Source organism: Eubalaena glacialis, chromosome 18 (genome assembly GCF_028564815.1).
Source record: "Eubalaena glacialis isolate mEubGla1 chromosome 18, mEubGla1.1.hap2.+ XY, whole genome shotgun sequence".
In the NCBI taxonomy this organism is placed as follows: Eukaryota; Metazoa; Chordata; class Mammalia; order Artiodactyla; family Balaenidae; genus Eubalaena; species Eubalaena glacialis.
In genome coordinates this window covers 13,090,755-13,103,435 of record NC_083733.1, presented here as the reverse complement: position 1 = coordinate 13,103,435, position 12,681 = coordinate 13,090,755, and the positions used below count along the sequence as shown (strand labels likewise).

General features: G+C 37.1%; 1 protein-coding gene across 4 annotated transcripts in view; it reads right to left on the bottom strand.

Moving 5' to 3' along the window:
- RFWD3 (ring finger and WD repeat domain 3) overlaps window positions 1-12,681 on the bottom strand; it is a 41,404-nt gene that overhangs the window by 17,214 nt on the left and 11,509 nt on the right. For all 4 annotated transcript variants that reach the window (XM_061172398.1, XM_061172397.1, XM_061172396.1 and 1 more), the window contains 3 exons: window positions 5,899-5,996; window positions 2,510-2,704; window positions 2,319-2,410 (listed from right to left, as the gene is read on the bottom strand). In XM_061172398.1, the coding sequence (XP_061028381.1) occupies window positions 2,319-2,410; window positions 2,510-2,704; window positions 5,899-5,996 (385 nt within the window). The remainder of the gene's footprint in view (window positions 1-2,318; window positions 2,411-2,509; window positions 2,705-5,898; window positions 5,997-12,681) is intronic.

The following is a 12,681-nucleotide window of genomic DNA, read 5'->3' as shown; positions in this document are numbered from 1 at the left end:
TAGGGACAAAAACACACAAAACGAGAGACTGATAAATGACTACACTAAAATTAAAAACTTGTGTTTAACAAAAGATACCATAGACAAGTTAAAGAGACAAACCATAAACTAGAAGATGACATTTGCAACGTATACAACCAACAAAGAGTTGGTATAAGGAAAACAAAGAACTATAAATCAGTAAGAAACAATATATTTTTTTCAATATAAATGAGCAAAATATTTGAGCACAATGTATAGAAAAGTAGGTTCAACCGCAATTGAGGAAAAGCAAATTAAAGTAAATACTACTTCACTCCATGAAATTGGCAAAAATTAAGTCTGATAATACAAAGTAGGTGAGGGTATGAAAAAAAATGAGAAATCTCTTACACTGCTGCTGGTATATACTGGAATAGCCTCTTGGAAGAGCAATTTGACAATATCTAGTAAAGTTGAAATTACATGTACCCTATGATAAAGCAAAGCCACTTCTAGACCTAAAGAAATTCTCACCTATCTCTCTGCAGCATGGCTTATATTAACAAAAACTGGAAACCACCTAACTGTCCACCAATACGAAATACATATAGGTAAACTCTAATTAGAAAAATAGAATATTATATAGAAATTAAAATGAATCAACTAGAGCCACATCTATCAACTAGGATATGTGCCTCAGAGTATTAAGCAAAAATCAAGTCTGGGGCTTCCCTGGTGGCGCAGTAGTTGAGAGTCTGCCTGCCAATGCAGGGGACACGGGTTCGAGCCCTGGTCTGGGAAGATCCCACATGCCGCGGAGCAACTGGGCCCGTGAGCCACAATTACTGAGCCTGCGCGTCTGGAGCCTGTGCTCCGCAACAACAGAGGCCGCGATAGTGAGAGGCCCGCGCACCGCGATGAAGAGTGGCCCCCGCTTGCTGCACCTAGAGAAAGCCCTCGCACAGAAACGAAGACCCAACACAGCCATAAAATTAAAAAAAAATTTTAAAAAAATCAAGTCTGATTTAAGTACATCTTTGTACATATCCTTAATCATTTCTTTAGAGAAAATGCCTGAAGCAGAATTACTTTTAGACTTCTGAAGCATATTGCCAAAGGCCTCTCTAAATGTTTGTGCCCGTGTACATTTTTACCAGTAATACATGAGCGAACCCACATCCCTGTAGTCTCTCAGTGCAGGTTCTTTTTATTTTTTTTGGCTGTGCTGCGAGGCATGTGGGATCTTAGTTCCCTGACCAGGAATCGAACCTGTGCCCCTTGCAGTGGAAGCGTGCAGTGTTAACCACTGGACCGCTAGGGAAGTCCAGTGCAGGTATTTTTAATCTTTAATGTTCTTAGAGCATATTTTATAAGTAGTGTTATTAGCATTTGTTCATGGGCTTCCAAAATCTTGATACTTTCTTGCATTGTATGACAAGTGCAAAGCTTCAGTTATGAGACTTCTTTGCAGAGTACTGTTGCAGGAGGGCTTAGGGACACAAGAAACAAAAATCCTCAGTTTTTAAAAAGTATCATTAAGTCTATTCTAGTGACAAGGAGATTGAGACTTGGGAGTGTGTTCTAGATGGCCATGAATTGGCTACAAAGAGTAAGACAGAGGATTCCCTGATTCAGTGTTCACAGTATTTAGGAGCAGAGGCAGGCAGTAAATGTAATCCCTAGGGAAGAATCTGGACGGGCTACAAAAAATCCAGGCTATCTTTCTGATTGGGTCTGCTTCCCAGCCTAGGTGTGAGGTATTACTGTATGGCTAAAGGTTTCTCTATGACTTTTTTTTGTTTTAAATTAATTAATTTATTTATTATTTATTTTTGGTTGCATTGGGTCGGTTGCTGTGCGCAGGCTTTCTCTAGTTGCAGTGAGCAGGGGCTACTCTTCCTTGCGGCGCGCGGGCCTCTCATTGCGGTGGCTTCTCCTGTTGCGGAGCACGGGCTCTAGGCACGCGGGCTTCAGTAGTTGTGGCTCGCGGGCTCTAGATCGCAGGCTCAGTAGTTGTGGCTCATGGGCCCAGTTGCTCCATGGCATGTGGGATCTTCCCAGACCAGGGCTCGAACCCGTGTCCCCCGCACTGGCAGGCGGGTTCCTAACCACTGTGCCACCAGGGAAGCCCCAGATCATCATTTTTAATGCTATATGGAGAGCAAACCATGCTTCAGATGATCAGACATGTATCATAAATCACAGTGTTAGACAGATTGCCGATGATCCCCAGAGATCCCCAGTCACGGCCCAAGGAAAGCCTCAGAACCACACTAAGAGTGACTCATACCTTTTTCAAAGGTGCATACAAAGAACCAAAAGGGAATATTCCAGCTAGGCAGACTCTTGCCACCTACCTTTTCATGAGCTCCTGTTCACTAGCGTCCAAAGCTCTCAGGGTTCGGGCATAAAGGACAACGATGTCACTGTGCTTGGCTTTCTTGTTGCACTAAGGAGCCCAATGGGACACAATAAGTGTGGTTCTAGGAATCCTCCTGACTTAACATGTTGACTGTGCACACGCACAGTTCTTAACTATGGTCATTACCTGAGGACATTTTCGTGCCTGTCCTTTGAGCCACTTAGAAATGCACTTATACCCAAAGAGGTGCCCACAGCGCAATGCCGAGAGCCGGTGATCCCCAGCATTGGTCCACTGTTCCAAACATATTGTGCAAGTGTCCACTTCTTCCTCATCCACAGAAGCAGAAGCTAGAAGAGGATTAGACTTCTGGGGAGACTGCTAGATGGAAACCAGAATACATTCAAATTAGAGAAAATGCAAAATCAGTCTTGAAGAAGATGTGAAACTCGATCAAATTAACAAAAAATCACACAAAAATGATACAAATGCAATTGAAAATGCCAAAGAAAAACCCCAACACCCATGAATCACTTCCCATTCTTTCCAGAATGCAATCTGGTGAAAGGTAATATAAGCCATGAAAATATTATTACCCTTTGAGCTTATAAAATTCTTGATTTTCTTTCATTCAAATGACAAAAAGGAGCTATATTTACGAAGATATTAAAACAAAACAAACCTAGAAGTGACCCAGTTAAATAACAACAGGGAATATTAAGTTTGTTATACATTTGAAATTAGGTCCATAATCAATTCAAGTAGCTATAAAATACCTGGCTCATGTGAATAAAGAAAAAAAAAATACCAGGAAAAAAAGAAAGGATATAAACAACTCACACAAAAATACAAATGGTCAGTAAGTGTTCACTTATAATTAAAGAAATGAAAATTCAAGAAAGAGACCACATTTTTACTTTTTCATCTACTAGATGGCATAAATTGATGTCTGATGACACCAAGCACTGAGGGTGAGGGAGAAATGGGCATGCTTACATACTGTTGCTGCAAGTAGAAACTGGCACAAATTTTCCAGAGGGCAACTTGGCGTTATCTATCAAAACTAAAAATACATACATCTTTCCTTTGATATAGCAATCTCTCTGCTAGAAATATATCCATGAATATAATCACAAATATTTGCCAAGACAATAGTACAAAGATGCTCAGTGCAGCATGATCTTATTAGGAATCAACAGCAACAACAAAGAAAGAAAGAAAAAGGGAACAACCATAGTGTACATGGCAAGGGAAGAGTTAACTAAAAATGTATTCCTACGTAAAAACACTGTGCAGCTATTACTGCCAATAAGAATGAGATTCAATTTTATGGACTGACACTAAAAGGCTCTCCAAAATGCAGTAAGTTGGGGGAAAAGGAACCAGTCTCAGAACAGGATATTATATAATCCCTCTTGTGTGAATTTTAAAATAGAACATTTAAATGAATTCAGTAAAGTTGAAGGATACAAAATTCATCTACGGAAATCTGTTGCATTTCTACACACTAAAAATGAACTATCAGAAAGAGAAATTAAGAAAATAATCCCATTTGTGAACTACATCAAAAAGAACAAAATACCTAGAAATAAATCTAACTGAAGAGGTAAAAGACCTGTACTCTGAAAACTATAAGACACTGATGAAAGAAATTGAAGACAACACAAACAAATGGAAAGATATACTATGCTCATGGATTGGAAGAATTAACACTGTTAAAATAATCATACCCCCGCCAGGCAATCTATAGATTCAATGCAATCCCTGTCAAAATATGAATAACATTTTTCACAGAACTAGAATAAATAATTCTAAAACTTGTATGGAAACACAAAACTCCAAATAGCCAAAGCAATCTCAAGTAAGAAGAACAAAGTTGGAAATATTACACTCCCTGATTTCAAACTATACTACAAAACTACAGTAATCAAAACAGTATGGTACTACCACATAAGCAGACATATAGATCAATGGAACAGAACAGAGAGCCCAGAAATAAACCCACACTTATATGGGCAATTAATTTACGACAAAAGAGGCAAGAATAGACAATGGGGAAAAGACAGCCTCTTCAATAAATGGTGTTGGGAAATCTGGACAGCTACGTGCAAAAAAATCAAACTGGACTACTTTCTCACATCATATACAAAAGTAACCTCAAAATGGACTAAAGATTTAAATATAAGACCTGAAACCATAAAACTTCTAGAAGAAAACATAGGCAGTAGGCTCTTTGACATGGGTCTTAGCAGTAGTTTTTTGAATATGTCTCCTCAGGCAAGGGAAGCAAGCAAAAATAAACAAACAGTACTATATCAAACTAAAGCTTTTGCACAGCAAAGGAAACTATCAACAAAATGAACAGGCAGCCTACCGAATTGGAGAAGATATTAACAAAAGATACATCTGATAAGAGGTTAATATCCAAAATAAACAAAGAGCTCATACAACTCAACAGCAAGAAAACAACCTGATTAAAAATGGGCAAAAGACATGAACAGACATTTTCCCAAAGAAACAGCCAACAGACACATAAAAAAAGATGCTCAGCATCACTAATTATCAGGGAAATGCAAATTAAAACCACAAAGAGATACCACCTTATACCTGTCAGAATGGCTATCATCAAAAAGACAACAAATAACAAGCATTGGCGAGGATGTGGAGAAAAGGGAACACTCATGCACTGTTGGTGGGAATGTAAATTGGTGCACCCACTATAGGGAACAGTATGGAGTGTGGACAAATACCATATGATCTCACTTACATGTGGAATCTGAAAAATAAAACAAAACAAAAAAACCCAGACTAACAGACACAGAGAACAAATGGGTGAGTGCCAGAGGGAAGGGGAGTGGGGTATGGCAAAATAGGTGAAGGGGATTAAGAGGTACTAACCTCCAGTTATAAAATAATAAACCATGGGGAGGTAATATATAGCATGAAAAATGTGGTCAATAATATTGTAATAACTTTGTATGGGGACAGATGGTTACTAAACTTACTGTGGTGATCACTTCATAATGTATGCAAATGTCAAGTCACTTTGCAGTACACTTGAAACTAACATAATACTGTACATCAACTATATTTCAATAAATAAAGAAAAAACATTTATACACATAAGTAAATTTATATGAGAGTAACTTTTCTAGAGAGAATAAATAAAAACAGAAACTTGCAAAAAGTGGATCAATGATGTTTTGGAACTGGCAGGGTCCACAGTTGGTATAAATAAGTCTCAGATTAAGGACAGTGATATCTGTAATTTTTAAAAATAAAAACTGTTTATCTCATAGCAATCTTTCTGCCAGACAGTTCATAAACTGCATTCGTATCTACTGCTTTAACTGATACTTAACCTTGTTAGGTGGACAGGACAAGTTCTCCTCACATCTTCCCCTACCCCATGTTTTTAAACCTAAGGGGAGGCAGTCACACAAATAATGAGTAACTTGTATAGTATCTACACCTGGACCCCTTGCCTACAAAGTCTGTGGGCTTTCCACTTTAATCTGCAGCTGCCTTTTTAAATGTAAATCGAAACCTCTCATTTAAAAGGATGTTCATATTACCTGTTTGGGGAGAGTCTCTCCTCCACCGATACATGTAACTTCTTGCTCTGTTGAGATATCTCTTAGTTGCTCTGCCAAGTCGTTACCTCCTAGTTGCTCTGCCAAGTCGTTTCCAGAAATGATGGGATAGGTAATATGTAAAAGAAGATATAAGTCAGGTATAAGGCTAGCAGGAGAGCCTGACTCACCACAGCTTTCCATTTCTAATTGATACTGTTGCTGTAAAAGGAATGACAATTTCCCCAAGTAGCATCAATGAATCCTTTTTTTTTGGCTGTGCAGCACAAGGGATCTTAGTTTCCTGACCAGGGGCTGAACCCACGCCTCCTGCAGTGGAAGCATGGAGTCCCAACCACTGGACCGCCAAGGAAGTCCCAATGAATTCATTTTTAAATGTAGACAGAATAGTAAACTAACCCACAAGTACCCATCACCCATTTCAAAAATAATATTTTGCCAATCTTGTTCCAAATAAGCCCCCATTCCCATTATTTTCTTTCCTAATAACAAACCCTAAAATGTGGTTTCACTTGGAAAAACTTTTGTAGCACTCACTGATAAGGACTTTTTTTTTTACATAAACACTATACCTAACAAAATTAACAATACTATATCTAACAAAGTTAACAATAATCCTTCAATACCATCCCAGACACCCAGTTTGTACTCAAAATTTCCCAGTTGTTGTTGTTGCTTTTTGTGGCCACATAGTGAGGCATACAGGATCTTCCCCAACCAGGGAACGAACCCATGCCCCGCATAGTCTTAACCACTGGACCACCAGGGAAGTCCCTCCCAATTGCTTTAAAGTTGCTCTTTACAATAGATTTATTCCAATCAGGATCCAAACAAGGTCTTCAAACAGTGAGCTTGGATTGTTATGTCTCTTAAGTCTTTTTCATTTATAACAATTCTCCTTCACTTATTTCTATCCCCTCCTTGTCACTGATTTGTTGAGGGAGATTTGGTCATTTGTCTTATGAAATGTCCTACATCCTGGATTTGGCTGATTGCTTCCTGTGGTATTCCTTACTGCTCCACTGCCTGCCTTTCCTATAAACTGGCCATTAGACCTAGATGTTTTTGTAGATTCAATTCTGTTTTTTGGAAAGAGGAAGGGCAGCAAGAAACTTAGGTTTTGTGCTTCTGATAGCAGTACACCAGGAGGCTCATACTGGGTTCAGGTGATGTCAGTCTGACCCCTAGACTATCTGGTTCCTCAACAACTTTTCACAGCTTCCATTAATGGTCAAGATAGTAATCTTAACTTTTAGTCATTTTTCTTTTTGAGGCTCAAATTGTTCCATCGTAGGCCAGAGAGAATCCCTTCAAATTGGCTCTTTTAAAAAAAAAATCTTTTATTGAAATGTAATATGCATACAGAAAAGTGTACCATAAATATTTTTAGTGAATTTTCACAAACTGAACTATAAACCAGAACATCACCAACGACCCTAAGAGTGCCCCTTATACCCTTATGTCCTTTTATCTTGGGTGACAGGCAGGGAGGTGACCTTGCCCCCCAAAAGTAACTACTTTACTAAATTTTAACACCATCGACTGGTTTCGCCTGTTTTTGTATATAAATGGCATCTGAGTTACCCACTTTCTGCTACTTTTGTTTGACATTCTTTGCAAAATTTTTCCATACTAATGTGTGGAGTTGTAGTTCATTTTCACTTCTGTACAGTGTTTTACTGCGTAAATATATAACATTTATTTATCCGTTCTACTGCTAATGGGTTTGTGGATAGTTTTGTTTTTTCCTATTACAAACAGTGTTATTACATTCTTGTACATGTCGTTCATGAACACATGTACTCATTTCCTTGGCTATATACCTAAAAGTGAAATTGTTGAGCCACTGGTTCTATATATATATATAGTGAGTTTATAACAATACTAGCAAAATGTTTGTACCAATTTATGTTTTGATGTAAAAGAGGATATCAAAATCATAAAATGTGGGGGAGAAGAGTAAGAAAATGTAAATTTTTAAAAAAAAATTTCCTAAAATGTATTTGAGCCCATATGACTACCAGTCTAAGGCAAGCAGATATAGGAAAGGGTTACTACACTTGAAAAACAGGGTAACCACAAATTAAAAACATACACAAAAACCAAAAAGAAGAGAACATAAGTATAATACAAAAGATAATCAGGGGGAAGGGATAAATTGGGAGACTGGGATTGACAAATACACACTACTATATATAAAATAGATAACTAGTAAGAACCTACTGCATAGCACAGGGAACTCTACTCAATACTCTGTAATGACCTATATGGGAACAGAATCTAAAAGAGTGGATGTATGTATATGTATAACTGATTCACTTTGCTGTACAGCAGAAACTAACACAACATTGTAAATCAACTATACTCCAATAAAAATTAATAATAATAATAAAAAGAATCAAACCACAAAAGGAAAAACAAAAAGAAAAAAAGGACAAAGAAGAAATAAAAAATCAATGGGAAAACAAGGTTTAAAATGGCAATAAATACGTATCTATCAATAATTACCTTAAGGACTTCCCTGGTGGTGCAGTAGTTAAGAATCCGCCTGCAAACGCAGGGGGCAGGGGTTTGATCCCTGGTCTAGGAAGATCCCACATGCCACAGAGCAACTAAGCCCATGTGCTGCAACTACTGAAGCCTGCGCGTCTAGAGCCCATGCTCCACAACAAGAGAAGCCACTGCAAGGAGAAGCCTGCGCACGGCAATGAAGAGTAGCCCCCGCTCGCTGCAACTAGAGAAAGCCCGTGCACAGCAACGAAGACCCAACAGAGCCCAAAAATAAATAAATAAACATAAATTTTTTAAATTTTAAAAATTGAGAAAATAATAAACTGTAACATTAAAAAATAAATAAATGATACATTTCTTAAAAAAAAAAATTACTTTAAATGTCAACGGACTAAATGCTCCAATCAAAAGACACAGAGTGGCAGACTGGATAAAAAAAACAAGAACCTACAATATGCTGCCTACAAGAGACCCACTTTAGGGCAAAGCACACATACAGATTGAAAGTGAGGGGATGGAAAAAGATGTATCATGCTAACGGAAATGATAAGAAAGTGGGGGTCGCAATACTCATATCAGACAAAATAGACTTTGAGAAAAAGGCCATAAGGAAAGATACAGGACACTATCTAATGATAAAAAGGATCAATACAAGAAGAGGATTTTAACTCATCAACATATATGCACCTAATATAGAAGCATCAAAATACATAAAACACAATTAACAGACATAAAGGGAGAGACTGACAGGAATACAATAATAGTAGGAGACTTTAACACCCCACTCACGTCAATGGACAGATCTTCTAGACTGAAAATCAATACAGCAAACAGAGATCCTAAATGATACAACAGAACTGTTAGACTTAATTTATATTTTTAGAAATTATCTCAAGCATCTTTTGTGACCACGACAGCATGAAACTAGAAATCAACCACAGCAAAAGAAATGAGAAAAAAACGATTACATGGAAACTAAACAACATGCTACTAAACAACCAATGGGTCAACAATGAAATCAAACAGGAAATTAAAAAATACCTTGAGACAAATGACAATGAAAACACAACCATACAAAATCTATGGGATGCAGCAAAAGCAGTTCTTACAGGGAAGTTCAAGCGATACATGCCTTCCTCAAAAAACAAGAACATGAAGAGATATGGGAACATATGTATATGTATAACTAATTCACTTTGTTATAAAGCAGAAACTAACACACCATTGTAAAGCAATTATACTCCAATAAAGATGTTAAGAAAAAAAAAAAAAATAATGCCAGATCAAAAGCAACACTATGTACCAGAGGCCATGTTACTGTGTTCTAGTAAAGATGGTAAATGTAGCACAGCCAAAAAACAAAACAAAACAAAAAAAACATGTTTTTTGTCATAAACATGTCTGTTTATGACAAACTCACAGACAATATAATACTCAATGGTGAAAAGCTGAAAGCCTTCCTGCTAAAATCTGGAACAAGACAAGGATGCCCACTCTCACCACTTCTATTCAACATAGTACTGGAAGTCCTAGCCACAGCAATCAGACAAGAAAAAGAAATAAAAGGTATCCAAATTGGAAGGGAAGAGGTAAAACTGTCATTATATGCAAATAATATGATACTATGTATATAAAATCTTAAGGATTCCACACAAAAACTACTAGAACTGAACGAATTCAGCAAGGTAGCAAGATACAAGATTAACATACAGAAATCGGTTGCATTTCTTTACACTAACAATGAAGTATCAGAAAGGGGATGTAAAAATACAACACTTTTTAAAAATCACACCCGCAAGGGACTTCCCTGGCAGTTCAATGGTTAAGACTCCGCACTTCCACTGCATGGGACATGAGTTCAATCCCCGGTCGGGGAACTAAGATCCCGCATGCTGTGCGGCCAAAAAGAAGAAAGAAAAAAATCACACCCCCCAAAATAAAATATTTAGAAATAAACCTGACTAAGGAGGAGAAAGACTTATTCACTGAGAACTATAAAACATTAATAAAGGAAACTGAAGATGATTCAAAGAAATGGAAAGATATCCCATGCTCTTGGACTGGAAGAATTAATATTGCTAAAATGGCCATACTACACAAAGCAACCTACAGATTTAATGCAATCCTCATCAAATTACCCATGACATTTTTCACAGCACTAGAACAAATAATCCTAAAATTTATATGGAACCATAAAAGACCCAGAATTGCCAAAGCAATCCTGAAGAAAAAGAACGAAGCAGGAGGCATAACCCTCCCAGACTTCAGACAATACCACAAAGCTACAGTAATCCAAACAGCATGGTACTGGCACAAAAACAGACACACGGATCAATGGAACAGAAAATAGAGCCCAGAAATAAACCCACCCACCTACAGTCAATTAATCTTCAACAAAAGAGGCAAGAATATACAATGGGAAAAAGACAGTCTCTTTAGCAAGTGGTGTTGGGAAAGTTGGACAGCCATACGTAAATAAATGAAGTTAGAACACACCCTCTCACCATACACTAAAATAAATTCAAAATGGCTCAAAGAATTAAACAGAAAACATGACACCATAAAACTCCTAAGAAGAGATCATAGGCAAAACAAATCATACCAATGTTTTCTTAGGTCAGTCTCCCAAAGCAATAGAAATAAAAACAAAAATAAATAAATGGGACCTAATCAAACTTACAAGCTTCTGCACAGCAAAGGAAACCATAAGCAAAATGAAAAGACAACCTACAGAATGGGAGAAAATATTTGCAAAAGATGCGACCAACGTGGGCTTAATTTCCAAAATATACAAACAGCTCATACAACTCAACAACAAAAAAACAACCCAATCAAGAAATGGGCAGAAGAGGGACCTCCCTGGTGGCGCAGTGGTTAAGGATCTGCCTACCAATGCAGGGGACATGGGTTCAATCCCTGGTCTGGGAGGATCCCACATGCCACGGAGCAACTAAGCCCATGTGCCACAACTACTGGCCCACGTGCCACAACTACTGAAGCCCACATGCTTAGAGCCCATTCTCAGCAATGAGAAGCCCACGCACCGCAACTAGAGAAAGCCCACACGCAGCAACAAAGACCCAACGCAGCCAAAAATAAATAAGTAAATAAATATCCTATGATAAACCATAATGGAAAAGAATATATAAAAAAAGAATATACATATATATGTATAACTGAATCTCTTTGCTGTACAGCAGAAATTAACACAACATTGTAAATCAACTATACTTCAATAAAAAAATAAATAAAATGAACCTCTTATAAGCAGCATTAAAAAAAAAAAAAATTTATACTCCCACCAGTACTGTGTGAGAGGTCTGGTTGCTTTATATCCTTCCCAATACTTGATATTGTCAATCTTTTAAATTTTAGCTGTTGCGGTGGGTGCATATCAGTTACCACACTGTGGTTTTAATCTGTATTTCCCTGATGACTAATCAAGTCTCTGTATATATTTATTGGCCATCTAGCTATCTTGTTTTGGAAGTATCTTTGCAAATCTTCAGCCCATTTTTCTATAAGGTTGTAAAAGTTATTTATGTATTCTAGATATAAGCCCTTTTCTGGATATATGTATTATGAATGTTCTCTCTAGTCAGTGGGTTGCCATTTCACTCTTTTAATGACGTCTTTTGATTAAGAGAAGTTCTAAATTAAAATTCACCTGTTTTGTCACTGATTTGTTGGAGAAATCTGGTCATTGGTCCTGTGAAATGTCCTACATCCTAGATTTGACCAACTACTTCCTCAAGATATTTTTAAACTTATTTACAGAGTTGTAAAACCATTACCACAATCCAATTTTAAAACATTTCTATCACCCCCAAAATATCCATCACACCAATTTAGAATCATTCCCCATTTGTACCAGCAGCCCTTACGCAACCACTAATCTACTTTGTCTCTATAGATTTGTCTTTTCTGGACATTTTACATAAGTGGAAACAAAGTATCTATGCTGGCTTACTGTCATAATTTTTTTAAAAATTTTATGTAATTTTTTTATATTTCTTCTATATTTTGAAGTACTCCTTACTCCTAGATTTTATCACTCATGTATTCCTCTAATACTAAATGGTTTCATTTTCCACACTAGATCTCTGACCTCTTATGTCCTGGTTTATAGTATGAGGAACAAATCCAAATTTGTTTTCCAGTTTTTTTTTTTTTTTAAAGAGTAACACTTTTCTTAAAAAAATTTTATTTATTTATTTATTTATTTATAGCTGTGTTGGGTCTTCGTTTCTGTGT